A 28,000-nucleotide genomic window follows, 5' to 3' on the forward strand; every position below is an offset into this window, starting at 1 on the left:
TGGACCAAATAAAGAGACAGCTAAAGCCACGTGGCTGTGTTTACTCCCTTCAAATTTCTGGCGGGATGGTTTTAGCAATAAAAGAAGCAGACTTTCACTATCCCGCCAGTCTGCAGAGACTGTACACGACAAGAGAAGCTCTGTAGTGATAAATGTGAAGTGTTGTTTTCTGGGGGAGACAACATGGGAAATAACCACTCTTCAAACTTGAGCATTCCCTCTGGCTTGTTTGGTTTGCCCCTCTCCAGCAGAGAAAAGAAGCTGAGCTGCAGCACAGAGGGTAAGCCTTACACTTTATTTCTCTGTGTGTATCATTTCAATCTGTTAAATCTTAGTTAAAAAAACAAAACAAAAACAAAAAACATCTGTGGCTGCTCCCTTAGCCATGAGTAGGGGCGTTTTCAGGATTTTTGGAATGGGGTGTCACAGGGGAGATCAAGAGCACAGCAGAGGTACTGCAAAGGAATTTGATGTAGAAACTGGCTTAAAAAGACATGACTTACAGACTCATCTATGGCTCTGGTTCTTGTTACAGAACCAGGACAAAGTGGTTATTATGTGACAATGTGATGATTATTATTAGTACTGCCAAAGTGTGGGCCAGTGCCCCCTGGTGGGTTGTGAGGGTACTGCAGGTGGGCAACAGTAGTAACAAAAATTCAGTTTGAAGTTACTGACAAGTTTGTACAGTTGCATATTTATATACATTTATTTATATAAAAAAGTAAATTTAAACCCATAATAGGAGGAAGTAAGGTTGTGATAGTACTCTGACCTAAATTTACTGAACCATAATGAAGTTTGTGTCCCAGTGGAAGGTGGGTCACACGTTGGCCTTATCTGTTTGTGTATGACTGGATAGCATTAAAAATTTGCATTCAAAAACCTGTTGTTTTATATGTATATTCAACAAAAATTTCAAGGAAATGTATCACTTTCTCTTGAATTTTGATTAGAGTTTTTAGGTGGGCCTAAAAACTAGTACTCCTTATGTTGAATGACTTTTCATAATCTTATTCATGATATAACTGGATCGTTATTATTGCTGTTATTATATAATTGTTGTAGCTTTAGCTATAATAATACAATTACTTTACAAAATAATAGGCAACTAAAATGTTAAACTAAACAATATTGAGTACAATGAGTAAAAACTGCATCTGAAATATAATGGAGTAAAAGCAGAAAGCAGAATAACATGGAACTACTTAGTTAAAGTAGAAGAATATTCAACCTGAATAAATGCACTCAGTTACATCCCTACTAGCCCTATCCATGTGCTCATCTAATGGTGTTTAATTGTAAGATATAATAGCAGTACTTTAGATATAAGTAGTGCTTTAGTTCATATATCATATCTTTAGTGGGGGGCATCAGTTATGGGTTAGGTGGCACTGGTCCTCCCCACGCCTCTCTTTTGGACACGCCTCTGTTCACCAGCATGTTTTGATTTGGCAGGTCTTTAGACCACATGACCTTCCTGACACAACCATTTGTGTCTCCTACTGGGATCGTACTAGGAATGTTTCATGTGTTAGGTGAATGTATAAGCCACCGTACAATGGAGCCTTAATGAATGCAGGGTTATTCATAGCACCACACGCAATTGTCCCACAATAATATGAATTCCAGTCATGTTTTCTGGCTCTTTTTCATATACTTTTAACATTAAACTTTGTACTTTCACATAAAACAAAAAAACAACACATTTTGTAGCTGAAACCCTTCTCCAGTGTCTTCACGTTTTCCCCACACCCTAATCAAACTAAACTTCTGTATTTGCTTTTTCAGACAGACAGGAAATGCCTGTTGCTCATATTGTTGCTATATTGAGGTCCATGTGGGCTGAGAGAGGTTAAAAGAGGCCACTTCATAGCTTCCCCAACACCCCCGAGGGGCTGATGAGAAACACACAAAAAAGCTTGTGAGAACAGACAAGGAAGTGACTGGTGGAGAACTAATGTAATCTCGAAGCAAGGAAAATATACAAACTGACTGTGTTTTCAAATTTTTGGTCCCACTATTGTTTCTTTCTTTTTCCTGTATTTATTTATGCCTCTATACATCTACACAGTTTTTTTATTTATTTTATTTTCAATAGACATTGGCATCTTTTTTCTCTTTAATCACGTACATATAAACATTCTGTACTTGCTATGATCGCAGAGGAATGCGTTTTAGAAATGCGCATATGCGCCGCTAGGTGGTGCCATTGTATCATATTGATATCGCTCTATGGAGGGACCCTATTAGAGGGATCAGCACTTCAGGATTGAACTGGCAAGGCGAAGTATGACTTCATTGGACTTTTGTGGACAAGCTGAACTACATCTTTCATCGGAGTCTTTCCCTGGATTAAGTCGCAGCACTGGACAGAAACACTTGTTTCTATTTAAGCATCCATTGTTCATTCTGTGAAGCAGCTGCATGCTTATTCTGCAATGAAGTGCAAGTAGATCCTTATGTCTTTTTGCTTCAGGCAACAAATGTGACTGTCTAGTGACCGCTCATTGGGTTTTTCCTATATTTAAAAGCTTCACAGAACAAGAGGGTTTCTCTTTATAGGACTAATGGTACTTTTAAAGCATTTAAATCAGCAGAAGACCTGATAGCATCTGCCAGGCTGGTGTTTCAAATTACAATGAGGCGGAGGAGAGAAGTGGTTGTAGAAAAAAAAGAGCAGAATTTGATTTGTTGTCTTCAGATCTCATGCATGTTTAGGTTGCATGCTGTATGTGTTACAGATTGCCTGCATTTTATATGAATATCAAAATAAGAATGTCCTTTGTGTGAACTTGTTCATTTCCCTCATTCATAACAAAGCTCTTGGGTGGCAAAGAGGGATTCAGTTAAACATTAAGCAGCGCTGACTTTATTTATGACCACTCGGCTGTGCGTGCGCCTGTGACAGAGAGAGGCAAAAGAAGAAAGAATATGAAAGACATTATCATTTCGGCAGTAATATTCGGTGCATATATATCACCTATTAATCATCTTCATTGATGGAAAGTCACGCTGTAAGCAGTCGCCATACATTTTTAATACTGATTTCAATTTTATAAATAGGTCCAGTCAGTTGGTTAGAGCTAATCCGTTTGCGGCTGTTCAGAGCAGTTCCCGGCTCTCATGCTGTGTGGTCTGTTTTCTGTTAAAACACTGGCAACAAACCCCAGATCTCCCTTATCGCAGCCTCAGCTTCCTCCTCCAAAGGTCAAATTCAATTATCTTTCCACTTTATTTTGCTCCTTGTCTTGTCTCTTCACTTCCAAACAGGGGAGAAGGTTTGACTACCTTCTGAACCGTGTGCTGGGATGGCTCCATAAATCTTGGGGTGAAAGCCTAATTTCAAGTACTGCGTTAAAGGGCCTACACTGTAGAAGGGGTTTGCATTTATACTTGCACGCTTATGAGTCAAGGTGTTGGCAAAACGTAAAAAATGATTGAGTCTAAACTTGGATTGTGAGAGCTGCAGAAAGGAGAAAAACATCATAGATCTGCTTTTTTTGCAAAGCGCTACACAACAATGCACCAACATGGATGCATACCTCGTCGAGGCGGAGTCCAAGCAGACTTAAAAAAAAGTATAATAAGGATTGCTTGTCCTTGATGTCCACAGCTGTCTGCCCACCAGCACGCTATAATTCTGCCTTTCACCCTGAAGTATGCATTTGTTGTTGGTGCATTGTGGTGTAATGTCTCATGGATGAGTCTTGGCAGTCACAAAAACATCAACAGGACTTGAGCCTCACTTTCACACTGTGATGATGGACTCTATGTCTCTCTATGACCTAAGTGTAACACTGCATAATACGTGGAAGTGCCTGAAAATGCTATCATACAGACAAAAGGATTTTGTTGTGCAACTTGTAGGCTAGCCTTGGAAAAGGGCTGGTACTGTGGATCTCTGTCTTATCAATAAAACATAGAGAAAAGCAGAAGAAGCTGCACTCTAATTGATAACAGACACACAGTAATTATGTCTCTTGTTGTTGCTAATCCCCTGGGATATTAGATATACTTTAGGAAAGGAAGTTCTCATATTTACAAGCTCCAAAAATAGCCCTGTCATCCAGCACTCTCAGTATATCAGTGTCCTGTCTGAAGCAGGGGCCCTGCAGAAGTTTCCCACACGTGTCACATGAACGATGTCATGACGAGAGAGCGAGGGAGAGAAAAAGAGGGTCATGGAGTAGGAAAGGAAAGAGGGGTTGCTTTAAGGAGAGATAAGAAAAATAACAAGTCCAAAAAAGCCCACCAAATGATGCTAGAAGGGGAGGGGGGTTACGATAAAGGGTGTGGCTGGTGATTGACCCATTGGCTGCAGAGAGAGAACAGGAAAAGGGGAACAGATGGGCGGAAGCACTCAGCAGTGTAGAAGTGTTATAGGGGAACAGAGCGTCTGTGAAATTGACTCGGTTTTCCTGCTTCAAATAAAAGTTTACGCATTGGGGTTTTCTGGCACCCACAACTTCGTCTTTCCTCTCCTGGATAAAATAAGAACAAATTCCAGAGCTGCAGTCTTTACCTGTTACTGGGCCCTGTTGTTTACCTGAAAATTTTAACTGCATACTGTACATTGTAACATCTCACAAGGTCCTGGACATGATATCCTCTTACAGAGTTCCCGCTGGTGCGTGCCTTTCCACGGCAGTTGTCTTTGATGTCCGACATGTAGTTTGTCTTTGGAGTTGGGCTTGCGGATAGCAGCTTGTGTCCAGTTCAGCACATTCCAGCTTTGCTAGATTTTTATGACAGTTGAATTAACAGCTACATTTGAATGTCAGATGCTGGCCACCTTTATATGATTTAGAGAAAAGAAAATCGAAAATATTTTGTACAGGGGAAAAAAAATCAACATGTTAGTCATGAAATCTACAAAAACACAAGATATGAGTAGCTAAATTGTATATATCAAGATTTCATCAGTTTCTCCAAATATTTTTGTTCAAAACCATGAGTTTACTTTGAATAAATCAAAGCGGTCCTTTGCTTTCACTCTGAAGTTTAGAAAGTTCATCATTCATCTGTCTTATTTTGCGATTAGAAACAAACAAAAAAGTAATTCTCACAAAAAAAATAATCATTCTTGCACTTCTATGTGAGAAAGGTGTTTATTTTGGCATTGAAGTCTGATTGGGTCAACCAAAACAAGATGATCTGAATCGCAGGAAAACTTTGGCTGCCTATTTGTCTTAGCGTCATGTTTGAACTACAGTCACAGTTTTGCAAATCTGTCGAGGAGCAATGTTTCACCACATACATCGTTTATTTTTCTTCTGCTTTGTCTGGAGAGACAGTGATAAGATGCAGATACCCGGCTAGCCAGTATAATTTTCTGTCTTCATATTTCCTGAAAAATTCTCTCTGTTTGTAGAGTATCAAATATATAGTTGTAAGAGAAACCTCTGTATAAACACCTGAATCACATAACAAGAGGGGTGCCATGATTTTTGTGTCATTTGCTGACTGATTTGATCATTTTTTATGGACTCACCATCACTGATCTGTTATGCTGTGCATCTCACTCGTTGATCTTGAAGTTATATCTCAAGCAGCAGGAAAGAAAACAGCCTAAATGTGCTCAGTGAAGTGCATCCGTCCCAAACAGCATGGTCGCTAGCAGAAGAGTCAGTACGCACACCTTAGCTTCAAGCTGCACCATGGGAACTAGGGATGGATGAAAGCTGTTTCCCTGGAGACCTGGACAATACGGGACCTGCTCTGTAATTAGCTACACCCACCCGAGTCAGCAGCGAGGCAGGGAGCATGCCTCAGCTCAAGATGTTTCTCTGACTACATGTTGCTGCTTTGTTTTAAAATAGTGGGGGGGGAAAAAACATGCAACGAGGCAATAGGGTAAAAGACAAGGACATAGCAGCAGGAAAGGAAGCAAAATGGGCAGCTAAGATTACAGGTAAAATATATAAAAATGTACTAAAATTGTTACTTTTATTGAAAGCAGAATGATGTGATTCTCCGTTGGACTTTAAACAAAGACTTGTCATGGACTGTATATAGACGTTAAACACAGCAACTGCAATGTGACCAAATGGTTGCAATGTCGTAGTTTGAAGACTTTATCATGAGTCATTTGAAGACTGTCAATATTTTGTTGTTATAGAGCCAAATGTGACCATATTTGGACAGGAATGTGGACTTCTAAGTTATTTGCTCTTTAATGCTAGCAAAAGTATTAGCCTGATAGCATTAGCCTCACATAGACAAAGAGATGTGCTAGATAAGTAACATACAAGTAAAATGAAAATAAAATTGGACTCTCTGTTCATCTTATCAGATGATTCCTTTAAATCATGCTTTGGTCTTGTAACTGTAAGCATGTTTATTTATACTTTATGGAGATTGACTCAGTTTTGGAGTAAGCCTCAAGTGGCAATTTCAGGAACTGCAATTTTTGGCACTGGTTTCCAGTTTTCCTCACCAGAGGTCTCTGCTTGATGCTGCCATCCGCTAAACATTTTAATGATATTAAATTTGCTAATTAAACTTTACCGTTAAAGTAAAGATGTGCTAGTTGGCATGATATGTGTTATAAGACAAACTCGAGCCTCTTCATTTAAGGGTCAGTGAGCAGAGCTGCGGGCCTTCAAACTGGCCTAGATACCAAAAAGAACAGCACGTTATTACTGAACCTCTGGTGCTGCTAGTGGCTTGAATTTCTTTTATGACAGTTGACACAAGTGACTCATGCACCCAGAACTAGGGAAGGAGAGGCCTGACTTATGTGCCCCCTGGAGTTTCATTTATATGTCCTTCATGGTGCACAGTCCAGTGGAGAACAAAAACTGCTTTGTGTTAGAGCCTCTGTTTTAGTTTGCTCAGATGTTTTTGATCGGGGGATAATTTTTTTTGGGAAGTGGTTAGAATACACAAACTGTGGTGAAATCACAAAAATAATAGGCATCTATCATCAGCCATAAGGTGAACCCAGAGGGAGTTTTACTATTTTGATAACATTTAAAGCTCAGGCGCCGATAAATTAGGCATTGACCGGAGCAACAAAGTAGCTTCTACGACTTTTGACATGTGCAGAACACTGTATTTTTTCTGCCTTGTATGGGAAATTTTCAGCAGAACAGTCCTGCGTATCACTCCTAACCCCCAAGAGAGGGCCAGAGAAGGGGCAATTAGTAGAAAAACAGGAAAGCTAGAGTTACAGGGAGGTTACCCTACATGCAGCTTATGTCTGTCATACTGTCTCTGGCTACAAACTGCAGAGCAATGGAAAGAGATGAGTGCTGAATGGAAATATGCATTTATGTAATGCAGTAGCTGTCTGCTCCTCCATATGCCCCTCTCCTTTTGGACTGTGAGACAAATCAGGTGGACCTTAATGGTCAAAGAAACGCAATTCCAGTAAGCTGAGATGCAGTGCCAAATGTCAATAAAAAAAGAATGCAGTGATTTCCAAGGGAAAAAAAACATAAGCCCACTTTTAAAATTCACAATAAAACACTTATAAAATGTTTAAACTTAGAACAGTTACTATTTTAAGAAAACAACAAGGTCATTTTCTATTCATGGCAGCAATATGTCTCAAACAAGTTGGGAGAGGGCCATGTTTACAACTGTATAGGATCTCCTCTTCTTTTAATAACTGTCTGTCATCTGGGAAGTGAGGAGATCAGCTGCTCGACTTTTGTGAGAGGAATGTTGTCCCATTCTTGTCTAACATAGGATTCTAGCTGCTCGCTGCTCCTGGGTCTTGTTGGTCATATTTTTTGTTTCATGATGGGTCAAATGTTTTCAGCTGGTGAAAGGTCTGGACTGTTGGCAGGCCACTTCAGTACCCGGACTCTTCTACTACAAAGCCATGCTGTTGGAATAGGGGCAGTGTGAGGTTTGGCATTGTCTTGCTGAAATATGTAAGGACTTCCCTGAAAAAGATGGAAGCATATGTTGCTCTATGACTTGTACTTGTGCCTTTCAGCATTGATGGTGCCTTTCCAGATGTGCCAGCTGCCAATTCCATAGGCACTGATTTCCCTTTATAGCAGAGATACAGGCGTTTGAACTGAGCACTGATAACAACAATTTCAAATTCGAGTCTTCTAACCACGGATCGGTTTTCCAGTTTGCCTCAGTCCATTTTAACTTCGTTTACGTACGGCTTCGTATGTATTTCTTTGCATTGCCTGGAAAACTGGGTTCACAGGCAGTGACTTCCATGACGGAGTGCTTTCATCGCTTTTTTCAATGCAGTGCCATCTGAGGTCCCGAAGATCACGGGCACCCAGTACCGATTTTCAGTCTTGTCCATTCCGCACAGAGATTTCTCCAGATTTTCTGAATCTTTTGAAGATATTTGACAATACACGATGAAATATTCTTTGCAATTTTATGTTCTGGGACATTATTCTGAAACTGTTGGACATTTTGTTCTTTGCAAATTGGTGAACATCTGCACATCTGCCTCACTAACACTCTTTTTTTATACCTAATTGTGTCACTGACCTGTTGCCAATTAACCTAATTAGTTGTAAAAATGTTCTCCAGCTGTTTGTTTTTAGTACCACTTACTTTTACAGCCTTTCGTTGCCTTGTCCCAAGTTTTCTGAGACGTGTTGCTGGCATCAGATTCTACCAGACATGAAATTTTTCTTATTTTTCTTAAAACGAAATAGCATAGCAGTTTATTAATCCCACCGGGGGTAAATTGTTTTGTTGCAGGCATAAAAATGTAAACACAAAAGATAGAAAATGCAGACTCATAAGTCCAACTAAGGCACTCAAAGCATAGTTTTAGATTAGATATTCCAAAGTTAAAGAATACAATGTACAACAGTATAAACAAGATAATGTAAGTGAAAATAGTCCAGCCACAGTTTGGACGTAGCTTCTGGTGAATGTCCTCCTGTGGCTGTCCAGCGTGAGATGTTCCAGTATCGACAGTAACCTCTACCAGAGAGTCAGACTTCACAGCCACAACGTTACTGGCCTTGCAGATCAGTTTATTGAGTCTGTTGATATGCACTACTGTCAATCTGCTGCCCCAGCGCACCAAAGCACATAGGATGGCACTGGACACCACAAGAAATCCTGAGCAGATGGCAAAGGACCTCAGTCGTCTCAGAAAGTAGAGGCAGCTTTGGCCTTTCTTGTAGAGACTCCATGGATGGATATAGGGGTCACTGGTGCTCTGGTCGACCTCATGTCCACAACCTTAGCCCCTTCATCTTTTTATCAGTTTTAACATTTGATATCTTTTCTATTTTCTGTTATGAATAAATTGAGAGTTTATGAGGTTTGCAGATCATTGCATTCTGTTTTTATTTGCGTCTTACCCAGTATCCCACCATTTTCAGGATTGGGTTTGACGGCTGCTGGCTGTTGTTCCTGTGTCTTTTGTTTTGTTTTTGACTTCATAGAAACTTTTTTTCTCGAACTGAGAGCTTAGCCAGGTTTGTTGCTGAACCTGGGCTTAGATCTCATGTACACTGTGACCGACATGGTAATAATAGCAAAAGTATTTTGTGTCATAACCTCAGGGTCTGCCCTCGGTCATCGAGCCCTTTGTGGTCAAGGTTACTGGGGGAGCGGTTTGCAAACAAATGAAAGGAAATATCCAGCTCTAACTGTAACACACAAGCCTGTATGTCTCCTATAAAGTCCACATTATTCTGTCATGTCATTTAAAGCTTACCAGCACACTTCAATGCTTCACAAACTGAACGCTCCACTTTTCAGGAACATTAACTTTAATAAAATGCTGCTCCGGCTTTAGCGAGACATTATATTACGTGATGAACACATGAAAGGGAAACTACATAAAGGCATGGATTAAAATGGCAAAATGGTTGTAGCTGAAAAGTCCCTAAACTTGGCTGCTCAGCAGTTTAGTTCCCCTCAAACCACTTGAGTTTCTCTAATGAGATTGTGAATTCTTTTCCGCTGAATAGTTGAGAGTGAATCAATTTAGAGGTTCGAATTTGGGACCCGGAAGGCAAATTCTGACAAGCCTTAAATTGCTTGGGAGGTAGTTTGCTTTTGAACGGTGTCATAAACTCTAATGATGTTAAGAGGCTTAATTGGAATTTTCTTAAATATAGCTTTGTTGTTTAATACAGACCACAAGAATTCACTGCCTCACTTTTGTAGCCCTCACAGGATTAATGTGAATATGGCACGGGACTTTACACAACTGCGGTGCAGCAGTGGAAGGCTGCGGGTTGACAACATCTACCCGGCCTTTCAAAATATGATCCCTTAAAAATATATTTACACTGCGGTGAGACCGGGTTGGTTATAAACGCACATATTTACACAGACCTCTGTTTATTGGGGCATTATTTACTTTTAATCTTCACGAGATCCCCTTTTATTTTTCACTGTTCTTCAATGATGATTAAAAATATATGGCTTTAGCTCGTAAATTTTAGTGCTCGACAAAAACATCTCTTTCTGGAGCATGCCTGACAGACTGTGTGGAGTGAGCCTGTGGCTGTTTGTGTGGAGTCATGTTAAAGATGACAAAGACCTTGACCCGGGCATCAATAAGCCTTCCTATTCCTCTTTAGACTGGAGACCAGTCTGAGATCCGATGAGCCCTCTGACAACTGTAGTTTTCCACTACATCAAATAAGCTACAGTCTAGTAGATTAAAAGATGAATGCATAAGGAACACATTAAGATTATATGTCTACGCAACACAGTGTGTGTGCTTTTGAAGACTTCTCCAACTCATACCGTAATGGAAATTTTTTGTAAGGGTATGAATTTCGCATTAGGCAATACCTTAATTCGACCACCGTCTTGAGCCACACCTGAATCTGAAGACAGTGTGCGAGAGGCTAGAAGACGTTCTCGGCCAAGAGTATTTCCTGCATCTCCTCTGGTGGTGCATCCGCTCCTCATCCCAGAGAACATCGAGACAATAGAACAGATGGAGGAAGAAGACTGTCTGTGCATCTGGTTAAATGCATTGAAAGGACATTTTTAGCAAGCCTCCCACTGACAGTGAGGCCTGAAACAACATGGAGGAGCCATGACACAGCTTCATGTTTCACTACCAGAAATTAAAATTTAGTAAGATGTAGCAAATTTTTGTGCATCTAAAATGCTGAATAACATCAGATTTTGTTTTTCTCTCAGTGCCGCCTTGCTTCTGCTTCCATTGTCAGAGTAGCAGAGGTCATTTAAAGCTAGGGCCTGACATGTTACATAATGTCATGATTTAGACTCCCTCAATGGAAATTGAATCAGGAAATCCCCCCCATACCACAGTTACTATGTCCTTTACCATTATTAACATTACTGTGTCATCCACTCTTCGCTTCCAGCTGTGGATTTCAGCCATGTGTAGCCCACCTTTCAAGATTTGCATTCCTTTAACTGTCATCTTTCACCCCTTTCTTCATATATATGTATAATTAGGTTTTAGTTTTTTTAAATTATGTATAGATAACATCATTTTTAAAAAGCTCAGATTGTCAAACGACTGCATTACACTGCATCATCTTCTCAATTTACACCACTCGTCAGTGATTCACTACCAGTGGTGTTTTTAATTTACTGAAATGTGAAATTGCAAAAGTGAAACCAAGCATTTTGTCTTCTTGAAACTACCACAGCATTCAGTCCTATGATCTGAGGATTTTGCAAATTAAAACAGTCTGTGAGGGCACCAAGCACATGGCAAGAACTCCTCCTAAAATGGCTCCAATTAAAGGCAAATGCTGCACAGTTGCTTTGATTTATAAAACAAAACAAAAAACTGTATCTTTCTTTTTTTTTTAAACGTTGAGTGTTTCATCATCTACGTGAGAGGCTTTTTACTGACACAATGGCCTTGGCAATAGTTGAACTCTTACTGCGTTTTTTGAAAAGCAGGTGCTTGACTCCAGTGGCCCGTTAAGAGTCGACCTAATGAAAAGACAGGAGGACACATTGGAAACAGATGTGAATGCACCGTAGTAGAAAACAGTGCACAAAAACAAAAAAGGTGACCAGAAAAACATTGTTGTATGAATGCGGCTTATTGTGCTGGCCCATGTGTGTTTGATGGAGATGGTTGTGTTCACATTGAAGGTGGGTATGACTCACTTCATCCATTAGATCAGTGGCTGGGGTTTGGACAGCAGCCCTCCCCCTGATACTGAGACCACCACACACAAACCTTCCCAAACAGCCATCTGCTCAGCATTTCTACACATGCCTTTGAATCTTTAAAGAGATTTAAAATACTGCAAACGTAACACTTTGCTGTCCAAGGACCAGTCACTGCGCTGCTCTGCATGGCAGCAGTCGCGCTGCCGCGGGCCAAGTTTCCTTGAGCAAACGAGGCATGTCTGCCCTCCTCCTCTGGAAACAACTTGATTCGCTGTAGGAGCCATTGATATCACTGCATTACACATGCTTAATATCCCAAAGGGGGACCGTATGCATTATTATGTATTTTAGAGCACACCGTTGCTCTAAAGATGCAGCTTTTCCTCTGGACTGTATGTCGCTTCAGCTGGCTTTGCTGGTGTTTTCCGCTCTGGATTAATCCACGTTCGCACCTCGCACTCACTAATCACACCAAAATCTCAAAAGCTTGCCAGTGTACATGGCTCCTTAGTGCCACAGGAAAGTGTAAATTGAAAGTCAGAGCTTAAAATAAATTTGATGTGAAACAGCACATCACCTCCCCCCAGTTAAAGCACTTCTGTTTGATGGGCCAAATTGTGGTTTATGCCAGGTGTGCGTGATTAAGGTTAGACAGTGGTCTTTGAGTTAATAGGGAAATGAACAACAGTCTTACGTGTTAATATCTGATGTTCGGTTAATGCCACCTCAGTTCCTTCTTTGCCCCATGTTATAATTATTACACCCCTTAGAGGACTTTGTCACTTATAGTTAAACCAAACCATTTCCAAATGCAATAGTGCTGTTTTGTCAAATTCTAACACTGTTACCAAGGAGAATGTGATTTATGCCCCTTTTGGGACCACAGTTTTTTCACTACATTGATTTGGTTTAGATTATTTTTTTTTAGCTCTTTAACAAAAATATGTTGCTTCATTGATTTTAGAAGCCACATCTTTTTTTTTTTAGAATTAGGAGAAGGTCATAGTTTAGTTAGAGTGTAACTGGTACACTAAAAACTACACTGTGGGAATACACAGTGTGTTTACTTGTATGCAAAATCAAGTAATATGTATATCGCTAAATACAAATACACCACTCGGGCATAAAATTATGACATCCCGCCTGATATGGTCCTGGTCTCACTTTTGATTTACCGCCCTGACCCATTGAGACATGAACTCCACTAGACTCCTGAAGGTGTGCTGGGGTATCTGTCACCAACATGTTAGCAATAGATCCTGCAAGTCCTGCAACTTGCGAGGTTGGGCCTCCGTTGATTGGACTTGTTTGTCATCCTAGAGAGATGAAGGATTGGATTGAGATCTGGGGAATTTAGAGAACAATTCAGCACCTCAAACTCATCCCTGTGCTTTTCGAACCTTTTCTGAACCATTTCTGCTGAAAGAGGCCACAGCCATCCATGAAAGGGTGTACATGGTCTGAAACAATGATTAGGTACATAGTATATAAGTGTAGCAGCACGAGGTGGGAATAAAGTAAATACTCTTCACAGTTTAAAAGACAACGCCACCCTGGGAATTTCACCCAGAAGAATACTGGAAGTAATACTGATCACCAAGAAGGCACTTAGGTTTGTTATACTCAGCACAGAGACGAGGTTCGATGATAAAAACAGTTTGACAATTTATTAATAAGCAGCATGCATATGGCCGCTGTCCACGCTGACTTCCACTTTAAAAGGCTGGCAGCAGCAGGAAAAGAAACCTCGCGACAGGAACAGACAGTAAAAGCAAAGCAGCAGCACTTCAGTTAGCTTAGCGTTCTGTAAAACTAAGGCCCACACTTCCTGCAAAGCATAGTAAGTATTTACTATAAAAGAACAATAAAAGGCAGAGATCGTAACAAAACTGAGTAAACAGCGTCACGAATCATGAGCAGAGTGGCTCATAGGAGGCTTCTACAGCTACGACCTAAAAACAATACCTGTTTACCACCAAGTAAGGTAATGTACGCACTACAATGACAAAACACCTTCCAGCCGCGATGGAGGCTTCAGAAGGGTAACCCGCAAATGATCTCTGCAACACCAAGGGAAGTCAGGTGACCAAAAAGGAGATCACAGGTAAGCGATCCAGGAACGCTCAAATGGCCGCTATTTATAGTAGCGCCCCCCTAATGCGTCAGGCCGAAGGTGGGTTGAACCGAGAAATAACATTCATCCTGCCATATGACATAAGTAACATCCACATGGATGGCAGGACCCAAGACATCACACTGCCTCTGCTGGCTTGTCTTCTTCCCATAATGCATCCTGGTGCCAGGTGTTCCCCAGGTAAGTACAAACACCCATCCATCCACATGATGTAAAAGAAACAGTCATCCATCAGACCAGGCCACCTTCGATTGCTCCACGGTCCAATTATGATGCTCACATGCATCATAATTGGATGGAGATCAGCATGGGAACCCTGACTGGTCTGCAGCTAACTAATTTACATCCTTATATTATGCCTCATTGGTGTATATGACATTGAGAAGGGGCATGTGACAAGTTAAAACAGTGACCTGATGGCTCTGTTATACTCTGGGAAGCAGTTTGCTGATATGCTTTGGGTCCATTTCTCAGTTATTCAGTGGCTAATTATCCAGTGCCAGTGGTCTCTTTGAGGATGACAATGCTTCCATTAAAAGGACACGAGGAGTCGCTGCATGACTTAATGAGCATTAAAGTTATGTAAATTATCTCTTATGGCCTTCAAAATTACCAGATGTCAACCCAAAATTGGACACCTGTGGCAGATTTTAGACTGATGTGTCAGATGACGTTCTCATCCAAACACCAAATGAGGAAATATCTTTTGCAAGAGCGGTGTTTAATCCCTCCAGTTGAGAGTCGGTGCCAAGGCTCATTGAAGTTATCCTGGCAGGATGTGGTGGCTCAGCACCTACTAAGACACTTTGTTGTTTTTTCCCTGTAATTTATCATCCATTTGTATTAGGGCCCTGTGTGGAAAGATTGATGATGTCATTTTTTAGGAAGGCAGTTTCTAGAAAGTGTATTTCCCCAAGTATCGCACAGTGGATATTTGTGCAGATGCCCCACTGTTTCTGCAATGATTGTGCAAAAAACGATCCTAAAAAGTACAGTTCTTTTTCTTTGGAGCAAAGTGAGCCTAGTAATCATGATGGTTTCATTAACACCCTGTAGTCTGCACTCACACAGTACATCAAGCATCAGGGGGAAGTAGCAGCACTTGTTCCTGCAGCTCTGTTGTGTTTACAGTTAAACTTGATTGCAGAACTCATTGCAGCCTCATATTCACTTCCTTTGTTAATCCCTTTGCAGTAGCAACTCTTTTTTTGGAGGCAAGGGTGAGGGCAGGGGGAATTTCACTTCTGCTTCGCTTCACCCCCTACACCATTCACCAAGGCGCTTATAAGGAGCCACCATATCCTGCTAAAACAAACAGCATTGAGGAGCAAGAAACAAACGCTTTTGTCTTTGAGTTATATTTAGTTACAGTCTGCCTTCACCCAAACACCATCTCACACAAGGCTTGCTTGCCCTCAGATTGAGTTAGATCAAATATGACCATGTTGTCATCTACCAGAAACCAGCGGCACTTCTCCCCCCCATCCCTTTGCAAATTGGCGGGTTGACTGTGCTGACAGTCAACCCGCACACACGAACCACCTAATTCTGCCATGCTTTCCAATTAGTCACTGCCATGATGGTGACGTCTAGGACGTATCATTTGCGAGCATAAATATTCATGCATTTCCATTTCTTCAAGAACAGATTCTGTTCATGATATTTGTCACACTGCTGCTGCTGCTGCTGCTGCTGCACCTCGGGCTTCTGTAATGCTCATGCTTTCCTAGCTCCCCCTTCACTGATGTTCTGATTCCTACAAGCCCTGCAGGCCATGGCTCCTCAGAGAGCAGTGCGGTCCAGAAGACAGGAAACAGCTTGAGAGAAGCACAGCAGTCAAGGCTGTGGGAGGACAGAGGATAGGGTGGGGAAAAAGGGGATTTCCTCATACAATGCTTGGACTTTTATCAAAAGTGTGGAATCCTTATCTGCCGTGCACTCTATGAGTGAGTGATAAAATCTGGGTCGCTCCCCTTGCCATTGGTGTGTATATTGCTTTAGGGTTCTGTGATTTACAGTTTTGCTATCTATCAATCTATCTGTTAACTTTATGTAGATTAATTCACCCCCACCCCCTGCCACTACTACCGCCACATCCGTTAAACAGCCATGATGGAGTCATTTTATTGTTGCCAAACTTTCCAGCATGCAGTTATTATATGCAAATATCTCAACAGACTCTCCTTTTGCATCTCTATCAAACATACTGTTTGTCTTAAAGGCTACACGCCCACGGGGCTTCATTATAGCGGTGATTAAATCACGATTAATTATTAAGAGGCTCTGAGATGTTTTTGAAGAGGTGGGGGTGGGGGGGGGGGGGGGTGTCTATGCTCGCTGTGTCTTTAAAGTCGTGCAGAGGGGAGCCCGTACTAAAGAAAGGAGGGGGCTGCTGTGCGCCAGTTGGAGGTATCTGCCTGTCGCAGCGCTTGCTGTTGACATTAAGAAGAGCGTGTCGGTGGTCCAGCGGGGAGGTACAGAGCGATCGGAAGGCACTGATACTAAAGACTGAAGCAGGTCCAGGCAAATATTCAGCAGACCCGTGATACATGGATGGACAGAGAAGCACTGCAATCGGGATTAAGTTGTCAGCCGGCGCGAGAAATTTCTGGATATAATGGGAAATTCAACACCTAAACCTTTGATAGGTGAGGCTCATTACTGATTTATCATTAACGAGGCTGGTAATGTTTACACAAGATAGGGTGTCTGTGCGGAACGGTTTGATACCCAGTGATACACATGGCTTGTCCTACTTGTGTTCGCTCTGCGTACAGACGCGCTTCCCATCACGGGGGCGCAGAGCGTGATTCTCAGGGAGCGAGTCCAAGCGAGCGCTCCAGCAGCAGCAGCAGTCGCGTTTCTCCTCATAATCACTTTGAAAGCATCATTTACGAGGTTTATACAAAGGGATGTGGCCTCAAAATTTTGAGAGCATTAGCATCGAAAATAGTCAGAAAAGTGACTATTTAAGCTAATGCTGGGGATCTGATGCTTGGGCATTAATAAACTGTAGCTACATAAATAATATGGCAGTTATTTAGCTCATAAATAACTACAGAACATACAGTGAGGAAGTGGGTAACCTGCCCTCAGTTATATTTCTGTTTGCAAATTAGTTGAACATACAACACTTACATTAAATTGATTTAAATTTTAAGCATTTTATTTATTTATTTTCATTTTTTTTAGTGTCATCATTGCTATGATAAACAAGGATTTAGCTTTTTCCCCCCCTTTTTACTTCCCGCTTCCTTTTTTTCTCTTTATGTGTGGCACTAACAGCAAATATCTGGCTGTTTATTTGCCTTAGATTCTGGTATGATTACAGACTAAAATCACCAAGGGCACGCACTACAAGGACACATCAAGAAGCAAAACAAGAAAAATCACCACAAACAGTAACTGAACAAATATGAAACTAGGCCACATTCTTAATATATGCAACTATATTTGCTGCTGATCGCTTCCAGTATCTCCGAGTATCAGAGGTGTTTTATGTAAAGTACAGTCTCAAGTGATTGCCAGTGATTTGCATGTGGGTTGATTGTCAGCCCCTAGTTTTTGAATAAAGCTGCTGTAATGAGCTCTCAGAATGCCTCCTTCTGAGCCACTTTATGGTGACACCTAGAGCACATTACTTGATAATCAGTTCCACATATCACTTTGATTTAATGTCTGTCACCCTCTCACGCCCCCAACAGACCCACTCACTGGCTAAACGATGTGGTTGCTGCCAGAGCAGCTGAAGTGGGGTTTGGCCTGAGAATGTTTAGTCATAGAAAAACAGGAGCAGCCTGGATCCTATTAATGTTTTAATCAAATATCTGCATTTATGCAATCCATATCACAGAGTATATCTTCTCATCGCACAGAGTTATTTTGTTGGCTTTAGAGGTGATTACCAGGAAATTCCCTTAAAATCCACATTGTCTTGCTCACTGAATCATTTACAATGTGATGAACACATACGTCTGAGACATATGAGTGACTAAAGAGCCTGATCATCTCGTGGCCAAAGATAACTCTGATGAATGCACATAATCAAATTTACTATCAAAAAGCTCTCTTTGGCACGGCAGTTTGTCTTGTGAAGTCTTATGATTGCATTTATTTGCGCTTTTTTCTATTCATCAAGAGCAAGACAACGTTCCCATGCCCCAACTCTTCTCCAAAGCCAACTGATTCATGTACGGTAGCAGATACTGAATATGCTGTATGCAAGGAATTTGTCTGACGGCAATAACCTCCACCACCACATTAGCTGAACTAAAAAAAACAAACAATTTCTGATCAGCTGCCTGGACTTTGTTCACTGTAAAATGGCTCCAGCTCAGATTAGATTGCACAGATTTCTGATTTTGAATCTTAATTTAAGCTTCTTTCCAGAAAGCTGCAGATGACTTAGAAATGAGTGACAGATTGAAGGAATAACCAGTGGACAGAATCAGTCAGAACAGGAAAGTGGATGGCATTTTTTAATGCGCTGGTCCAAAAGGTCCTATAGCTGTTCTCTTGGGTTTATTTCTGGCAGCTATGAAGGCCATAGAATACCTCGCAGTGACCCATTGTGCCTGTCTTCTAGAGGGACTGATGACCATTTTTTAAATATATTCCCCCACATGGTGTCGTGATTAGGACAGTGGACTGCGTTATTTAACATCCTGGTCCAAAAGGTCTTACAGCTGCTCAGTTGGGTTGAAATCTGGCGACTATGAAGGCCATAGAATACCATGCACTGATCCAATGGCTCAAACACTGATCCAATGGCTCAAAGCTATGACCTCATTCTCACACTAGCAAAGTAGTTTTGGTGTGGATTGTTTCAGATGGTAGGAATGAACAACTAGAGTGAATGCTCAGCAGAGGATTCGCTTGTTAAAAGATGTTTCAAAGATGACTCTGCCAAATGGTGGCAGGTTTACTAAATGGCATAGGGACATTTTGAAAGATCACTGGGTACTTATTTTTCAGAAATAAGTACCCAGTGATCTCTGTGGCACCAATGTAATGTGTATTCATGAGAGAAACCAGCTAGGGCTAACACAGACCTTGCTGTGAGCTGTCCCTTGCTGCATGACCTGTTGTGCTATGCCTTTCATCTAATAATGGCAAACAAGTGTCTATATCAGGCTTGGTCCTTTAACTGCAGACTCCCACTATGTCACTCTGTCAGCAAGGCAGATGAGCTGAAGGCCTATAGGCTAAGCCCCAACATAGTCTGGCCAACTCCATTTGACCAAAGTATATTTTACTCTTTCAAAAGCTAAATTCCTAGAGTGGAAAGGGAAGGGGCACCAGCACATCATTTGAGATGTTACAGATGTTCTTGCTGCTGCTTCATAGTTTAGAATATAATCAGTGATAATGTCTAATTTAGGAAATGTACTGTGGAACATTTCACTGAGTTATTGTCTTTTTCGCTGTGAATTTTAAACAAATGTAATCACTCTGCGGCCCCGGTGGAGTGTAGAAACCCAGCATCCCTTTGAAAATTGAATCTGAGCCAATCTATACCTTAAACAATAGTCTAAAGCTTTAATGCCATTTAATAGTTAACCCAAGCCCCCCCACCCCAGCTCTCTCTTGAGATACTTTATGGTTTGTCCTGTTTGATTCCTGAACATTGTTAATTTGTTTTGCTCATAAAGAAATTCCTTTCCCCAGAAGGGCATTGACTCCTATGAAGATGAGATCAAAGATTAAGCTTTTTTTATTTGGGTATTTCTATACTGACTAGGCACTGTGTGATTCATCCACCACTTCTGAAGATAACTGTGGAAGAATCAAATGCGTTATTCAGGGATTTTAGGCCACGGATGTGTGTACCTCATAAATAGGAGGAAATGTTAAAATGATTATTATTATTCTCTCTCTCTCTCTCTCTCTCTCTCTCTCTCTCTCTACATACATACATATATATATATATATATATATATATATATATATATATATATATATATATATATATATATATATATATATATATAGATATATATATATATATATATATATATATAGATATATATATATATAGATATATATAGATATATATATATATAGATATGTGTGTGTGTGTTTATGTTACTTTTAGCCAAGCCCACTACTTTTTATGTTTCCCGGTGTTGCGTGGACATGGTTTTGACTAAATTTACAGTATTTCATTTTGAGATATAAATACCCCTTACGGATGTGGTGAGATGACTGATTTGGGACAGTTTGCCTTTTTATACTGTAAATATGGACTACATGCTAAAAGAAACTCCTTGTTGGGAAGAGCAGAGTTTTAAAAAACTTATTATGGGGAATAAAGTATGCAACTTTGGGCTTACCTCTGACCTCTAAACCAGCTATATACATATAATTAGCAGGCTCTTTATTGCCTTTTTTCTCTATTGTACCTCTTTTCTCTACTAGTAGATACAACTCTGCAACCCCGCCCGGTGGCTACTCGGCAGTACTACACCCTGCCTAACAATGGGGCAGCTGTTGAGAGAAGAACGTCTGCTCCCCCAGTCAGTATCAACATGGAGTCACCTCGCTTTCACCCACATGCTAAAGGCAAGAACATCAGGCTGGATGGGCAGCTTCGGCGTGCCACCCGTAAGAACAGTTTCTGCAACGGCATCACTTTCAGCCATCGGCCTGTGCACCTTTATGAAAAGGTTTGTTTACTTTCCTTAATTAGTTTTGAGACTTTTTAAGGAGGTATTCATTTAAAGAATCAAAGTAAAAGGTTATTTCACTGTGTCATTCAGGTGCGTCTTCGCTTGACTGGTGTGCACACTGGATGGAGTGGAGCTTTACGTTTTGGTTTTACTAGCTTGGATCCCAGTGAATTAGCTGCTGCTGATATCCCCAAGTATGCTTGCCCAGACCTGGTGACTCGGCCCGGTTACTGGGCCAAGGCTCTGCCCGAGAGACTGGCCCTGAAGGACAACATTTTGGCTTTCTGGGCTGATCGCCATGGAAGAGTTTTCTATAGCATCAACGAAGGCGAGCCCATCCTCTTTCACTGTGGACTCAGCATCGGCTGTCCACTGTGGGCCATCATAGATATCTACGGCATCACTCAGGAGGTCACACTGCTTGGTAAGCATCTTCTTATGTTGTTGTATTCTCACCCTAATCAAATGCTTATGTTTTCTGTTGGGACTGCAGCTGAGTGAGGCGAGCCGCGAACTTTTTGGAAAAGGATGAAAATAACTTTACTCAGCTTCATCAGTCAGCTAGAACGCTTTAACTGCAGTGACATATTTTTATGGTTTTAACACATTCACAGCAAATTCAAGCAGCTTCTTGGGAGTTCTACAAAGCCCTGCAGCACCACAGGATGAGTTTGTAGGAGTAGTCAGTTTGTAGTGAGTAGTCGGTTCAGCCTGAGCACTTCAAACCACTCTTCTTCTCCTCCTTTCAAACTTTCTTACTATCAGTTTCCTGCACTTTATTACATTCTCCCTTGACTCTGCCATCATTCCCATCACCCTTTCCCCTGCGCTTCCCTCTCATATGTACTGGGTGTGTTTATCTTCAGTCTGACAGGAGCTCTGGCCTTGTTTGGTCAAGTCGGCAGATCCCAGGAGCTTTGGTAAGGGGCCAGTGTGCTCAACTGTTCCTGCATCACTAGAAATAGTAATAAAGGAATGCATCATAAGTCAAAGGAGGACTACTAGCGGCAGACTTGTTTATATCAGTCTCTAAAACAGACAATTTCAGCTGTGCTGTGGATTCTCTGCATGGACTGCGGCCGTTTAGAGAGCACACAATGGCAAAGAAAGGAAATGAAATAGGGAGGCAAATAAAATATTGAATGACACACGAGCTCAGGACCAACAGAGCTTATTTGTTCTGAGAGGGAAGGTTTATTTAACAGCACAACAAACATCATAACAAGAGCGGCGTATGAAGGGCTCTAAGCACAGATGCTTAGTCTAGCTCTCTTTGGAGTGTCCGTCAAGAGGATTTATCAGAAAGGATGTCAGCAAACTGTTGTTGCTTACTGTGTGAAAGTCATGTTTGATTTCTTATTTCAAAGCTGCTTGCTGTCAGCAACGGTAAGAATAAGCATTAAATACCAACACGGATAGACAGAAGTGCTTTTGCAGAAATGTCATAGATGTCAACATGTCTTTTTTTCTCTGTCTTTTTTTAACACAATGCTCAAGGCGAGAATTGCTTTGCACTGCTAAAAAATACAGGAAATCCTCAAAAACCTTAATGTACTACTTTTCATAGTTGTTTATTAATGAGCAATGTGTCTGAAACAGGTCCATTTATTTGTTATTATTTTTTGTTTGTTCTCTTTATAGCTAAAAAATACCAATTATAGCATGATTTCGAAATCTTAAATCTAATTATTTTCTGTTGTTTTATTTTGAAGCATTTATTGCTTGAAAGAAAACAACTGAAAAAGTCAAACTTGTATTAAGGGCCTTGTTACCATTGTTTTCCTATAAGAATTCCCACAGTATGTGATAATCAGATCAATTATTGGGTGCTTACCTCACCAAAAAAAAAAAAAAAACAACAACTAAAAAAGCACATTGCAAAGACATCAAAGAGTCTGCAGCAACACAAATAGGATCCCAGGGCTTACTGCTTTCATGTCATAGTTTTACTATGAAAAGGCATTCCTAGAACAAAGAGAAAAGGAACACCAAGAAAGGAAGTGACCTGAGCTTATCTGGGAAGAATCATGTAATTCTATGTCCAAGTCACGTACTTGCTTTTCCATATTTTCCACCACAGACAGCACGTTTGCTGAGAGTGTGGGATCCAGCTGCCTGAGTGCGGCCCGTCTGAGTGCCTATCTCCCCCAGAGTAGCCACGACTCAGCCAATTACAGCAACAATCAGTTGGAAAACAACCAGGCGGCTGCTGCCAAGATGGCCAACCTCCAGCTCAATAACTACACTCAGCTCATCCCCTGCTGCTCCTCCACCTCTTCCTCCTCCACATCATCCTCATCTGCTTCCACTGGATTCATTGTCCCAAGGGTGGTCCGGGGTCTCTCTTCTCCTCTGGACAATGATTTGCACTTTCACCTCATCCGTGGCTCTGATGTAATACTCTCTGCAGACCGTTCAGCTGCTTGCATTCATTTTCTGGACAGCAGTCGGACTCTGGTGTTCACTGACAGGCCCTTTCACGTGGGTGAGACTTTGTATGTGGAGGTTGGCCACCTGGGCCTGCCATACTTTGGGGCGTTGTCATTTGGTTTAACATCCTGCGACCCAGCTAATCTACATGCTGGGGACCTTCCAGCAGACCCTGAAGTTCTTCTGGACCGCAAAGAGTATTGGGTGGTGCACCGGGTCTTCCCGATGCCTTGCTCTGGAGACGTGCTCAGCTTCAGTCTGCTGCCCAGTGGAGAGGTGCACCACGGGGTGAACGGAGTGGGACGTGGCAGGCTGATCTGTGTGGACTCCTCTCAGGTCCTGTGGGCCTTTTTCACCCTGCATGGGGCTGTTAACAGACTCAGGATACTTGGTACGTGTATTTAAAGCAGCACACAATCAATATCAAGAATCAAACCCCGATATTTATTATTCCTTTTTCACTGTAATTCCCAATGTCCTTGAATTTTATTAAGGTAATTAGTCCAATTAGATCAGAAGGAAAACCAGAAAGAAAAACAAAAAGTACTAAATAAAAAAGTTACAGGTCTTAGGTAATATCACTGCATTACATAAAACAGATTGCAGTGTTTCGTAATGTGCCTCAATTGATGTCACTTGAGTCAGTGTCATTCAAGGCTAAGGACTACTAGCATGCAGATGAAATAAATATCTAAGGGTAAGGAGTTTGAAAGAAGTTGCCAGACCTCTGTAGCTTACTCCTCATCTCTTTGAGGCTGCCAGTTTCAGACTACATTACCATAGACTGTAGGGACTTGCCCACCACAACTTTACCAGTTTGTTTGCCAGCATGCATTTGCAGCCCTGACTTTAGCAGTACCCAGGGTTAGACGAAATACATTATTTTAAGTTAGAAGTTATCAGCTAATATTAGCAAGCTTGGTGAGCAAGGTATACGTCTATGGTATCCATATGTCTATGGATCTTAACAACAGTCACCTTAAGGCACTATTGTAAGGTAAAGACCCTACAATATTAGAGGCAGAATTCTAATAATCAGTCGGCTGTTGGCAACAGTGGGAAGGAAAAAACTCTCTTTTGACAGGAAGAACCAAGCTTAGGCAGTGGCAGCTATCTGCCATGCCTCGTTGGGGTTGAGTTGAAAAAAAAAAAAGACAGCATAGGGAGACAGGACTAAAAACACACTTTGGAGAGAGAAGACAAGGTTTAATGACATACAGCACTGGTGTATAAACACATGGGAAGTGGAGGAGAATAGCTCCAACATCCTGAGCTTATAGCAGCATAACTAAGGGATGATTCAGAGTCACCTGATTCAGCCCAAACTCAAAGCTTTATTATAAACGAAAGCTTTAAGCCTAATCTTAAAACTGCCTGTTGCCTGAGTCCAAATTAGGAGCTGGTACCACAGGACAGGGGCCTGATAGCTGAAAATACTTTTAGAAGCTCTAGGAACCATAAATAAGCCTTCCCTCTGAGAATGAACTGGTCTATTAGGGTATCATGAGGTCTTCAACATATGATGAGGCCTGATTTTTAAAAGTTTTGTATGTAAGGGGATGAGTTTTAACTTCAGTTCTCAGTTTAGCAAGCGAAGAGAAACCAATATTGGAGAAATATGATCTCTCTTATAATGAAATATAACAATTCAGCCTTGAAGTAATGAGTGCAAGAATTAGGTTTTTCAGCATCACTCTAAGAGACGGTGTTTCTAATTTTAGAGATATTGTGCATTTGAATGAAAGCAGTCATTTTATTTGTTTAATGCGCACGCAGAAGGACAAAGATGGACTTAATTTTGTCTGAATCTAGGAGAAGAAAATTACATGACATCCAGCCCTTTACGTATTTAAAATGCGCCTGTTGATTAACTAATTTCTTTGATTCGTCATCTGACGTCACACATAAATAAAACCAGGTATCGTCCATTAAGCAAAGAAAATATATACCATATATTCTAATAATATTGCCTCAAGGAAGCACTCATAACATAAAAAGTAGTGTTCCCAGCACACAACCCTGTGGAACTCCATAATTACCTTTGAAGTCTTGTTCACATGCACAAATAACTCCACAGCTGGGCATATTGTCAGTGAGGAATTTGCATTAAAACTGTGTCACAAAACATCAACAGCAACTCCAAAAAATGGTTAAGGCCTCCATTTACAAGTGCAGTGTAGCAGATAGCCACCTGCTAAGCTTGTCAGTTTTATATTAGCTGCTACTAGCAAAAGACACATCTATTGTAATCAAAGACAAGAAGACTCTTTGGTACACTCTAGCTTTGAATTACTTTACCTAAGAATTTTTGGTCTGATTCTTTTATAAACTTGTTTACATTGTGTTTAAAAAAACTGCATTAAAGAGAAGGCACAAAAATAACTGAGATATCATGTGATCAAAATTCCTCTTGTTCAGTCATGACTGAGAAGTTGCCTGTTGTTTTCCCACTCAGTAAATAGGTTACGCCTTTAGCCTGGGCATGTGTCATTTCCCGTGTTTTGTTTTTTTGTAAGCGTATTCATTTGGCCTGAGTGGATTTCCAGCTAATCCCCCAACAGCATGCCCTTACTTGTTTCACTGACTCTCAATGTTTAAAGTTTAAAAAGGAAACAACTTTTAAAGTCACATGTCTCTTGAAACAAGCAGACTAATGAACAAATCCATGCAGAGAGGGAAGTGAATCTAAGTCTATAGTTCCTGCCCTATAATCTCCAAACAAAATGAGTGTGGGAGAGTAAAAAAAAACAAACTATGTGATACCTTCTTCTGTGCACAGTGATACTGTCTGTGGCATGCAGTTCTGTATATGTGGAGACAAGCTTATGTAATGTACAGAACAAGAGTGACATCAATCTTCATATTCATCTTTTTGACACAAAACAAATGAGCATATTTCCGTAAAATGTTTTGCTTTAGTACTAAAATAATGAAAGTCTATTCTACCCCCTACAATTCATTTTTTCCCAGGCTGAAGGAATTTGAAGGCATTTGAATAGTTTACGTCTATGTGAGCTTGTTCATCCTTGAGCTGTGACCTCTCTTTCCTAGTCTCATTTTTAACGGTTTCTGATCCCCCGATTTTCTCCTAAAAGAAAAAGTAAAATCAGTCCACAAAGGACACGTGCATATCTAATCTGACTGGTTAGACATGGTCAGAATAAATCCCAAATCTCTAGTGTTACTGTCAAACATTTCAAGGGCACATTGCCCCAGAACATACCAGCTACACAGCTCACCTTTAAAAGCCACTACATTATATGGAGTTTGTTCATGTGTATTTATATTTGCGACACAGGAACATTGCAGTCCAGTCCTCCTTCTACATCCCCCACCACTTCACAGAGCAGCAGCCCAGATGACAGTGACTCAGACCTGGCATTCAGTGTCAACAGATCCTCCTCTGCCTCTGAATCCTCTCTGGGTAAGTTGCCAAATGTTGACAACATACCCAAGGCTACAATGTATATAGAAACCCTCTCAAGATCACTGTAATAAGGGTTTGTGTGGGTTCTTGTATTATGTATGACCAACAATCAGTTGATTAAGCCCCAGTAAACTCTGCTGCTGTATTAAGCATTGATAATTTAGCAAATATTTTGGTCTCAGATTAAGACTGGCTCATAAATTAAAAAGGCATGTAAAAGTAGACATAAAACTAACTCATTCACAAATGAATAAAAGTAGTAGTAGAGCTGATCTGAACCTGGAATTTTCTTCCTATAACAACATGACCTAAAGGTATCTGTCTGCATGCACCCATGTCTGCTCTTTTTTAAAATACCCACATATGTTTTCTTGCTTTTTTCTCCAGTGACTGCTCCCAGCTCGCCTCTCAGTCCTCCCACCTCTCCGGCTCTCACTGCCTCAGAACTGCCCTCTGCAGGAAAAAACGGAGAATGCACCGTTTGCTTTGACCAAGAGGTCGACACAGTTATCTACACCTGCGGACATATGTGCCTGTGCAACGACTGCGGGCTCAAGTTGAAAAGACAGATTAATGCCTGCTGTCCGATATGCCGGAGGCCTATCAAAGATGTTATCAAAACATATCGGCCGTGATGGCTCAAAAGTTCAAACAGGTGAGGTGACTTCCGCTGTGGGATACCACCTGTTGCTCCTTCTCAGGCTTTGCTGTACACGTGTACATGGATCTTGATCTCAACTGGAGATTAGCCACACTAGGACATAACTGTGCCTATCAGATTTTATATCTTGAGACAGACTGAACTGTGTTGAGGCTCATTTTTAATACACAGTATCCATACATGAGCACCTGGGTTCTGGCTATGAAAGAAGAGATGAAACCCGTGCTCCCGTTTTGTATTTCCCATGTGATGTCACATCTATTCGTTGAGCAGAAAAAGCCTCTCCTGAATTTCTCGTTTGTCATCGTCATCGTCCTAGAATTATGTGTGCTTTAGCAGAATATGCGGACCATCGTCTATGACTTCTAGTGCCTTAGATTTTTGTCACATAATGTGTCCAAGTAATTATACTAACAATCCTAGCCATATTTCCAATGTACAGTACTAAAAGTTTGTGGTGGGAAAGGGCACAGAATTTATGCAATAAAAGTTGTAGTAGTAGGTAGAAAGAAGGTTCTAGTATATATGAGTGTGTTGGATTTGAATGTTTGAAAAGTGTAATAGAAAGGACCCGGCTTTGCACAACGTGAGATTAATAAAATGATTTAAGTGTG

General features: G+C 41.0%; 1 protein-coding gene across 4 annotated transcripts; it reads left to right on the top strand.

Annotated features, from left to right (window-relative positions):
• The first annotated feature begins 47 nt into the window (after window positions 1-47).
• Window positions 48-28,000, top strand: neurl1b (neuralized E3 ubiquitin protein ligase 1B). 4 transcript variants are annotated; one of them, XM_026190272.2, is made up of 6 exons: window positions 48-280; window positions 20,618-20,865; window positions 20,959-21,292; window positions 22,949-23,689; window positions 26,597-26,722; window positions 27,113-28,000. In XM_026190272.2, the coding sequence occupies exons 1-6, from the start codon at window positions 184-186 to the stop codon at window positions 27,358-27,360; spliced, it is 1,794 nt and encodes a 597-aa protein (XP_026046057.1). In that variant the 5' UTR covers window positions 48-183; the 3' UTR covers window positions 27,361-28,000. The 4 variants fall into 4 exon arrangements, with proteins under 4 accessions (XP_026046057.1, XP_026046067.1, XP_026046081.1 ...); XM_026190282.2 differs by having other exon boundaries at window positions 20,621-20,865; XM_026190296.2 differs by lacking the exon at window positions 48-280 and adding an exon at window positions 16,583-16,848 and having other exon boundaries at window positions 20,621-20,865.

The sequence above is a fragment of the Astatotilapia calliptera genome, chromosome 2, assembly GCF_964374335.1.
Source record: "Astatotilapia calliptera chromosome 2, fAstCal68.1, whole genome shotgun sequence".
NCBI classification, from domain to species: domain Eukaryota; kingdom Metazoa; phylum Chordata; class Actinopteri; order Cichliformes; family Cichlidae; genus Astatotilapia; species Astatotilapia calliptera.

Coding starts and splice junctions, on each gene's coding strand:
- neurl1b (XM_026190272.2), top strand. CDS start 184: ATGGGAAATAACCACTCTTCAAACTTGAGCATTCCCTCTGGCTTGTTT. Junction 281..20,617: donor GCTGAGCTGCAGCACAGAGG/GTAAGCCTTACA, acceptor TTTCTCTACTAG/TAGATACAACTCTGCAACCC. Junction 21,293..22,948: donor TCAGGAGGTCACACTGCTTG/GTAAGCATCTTC, acceptor TTTCCACCACAG/ACAGCACGTTTGCTGAGAGT.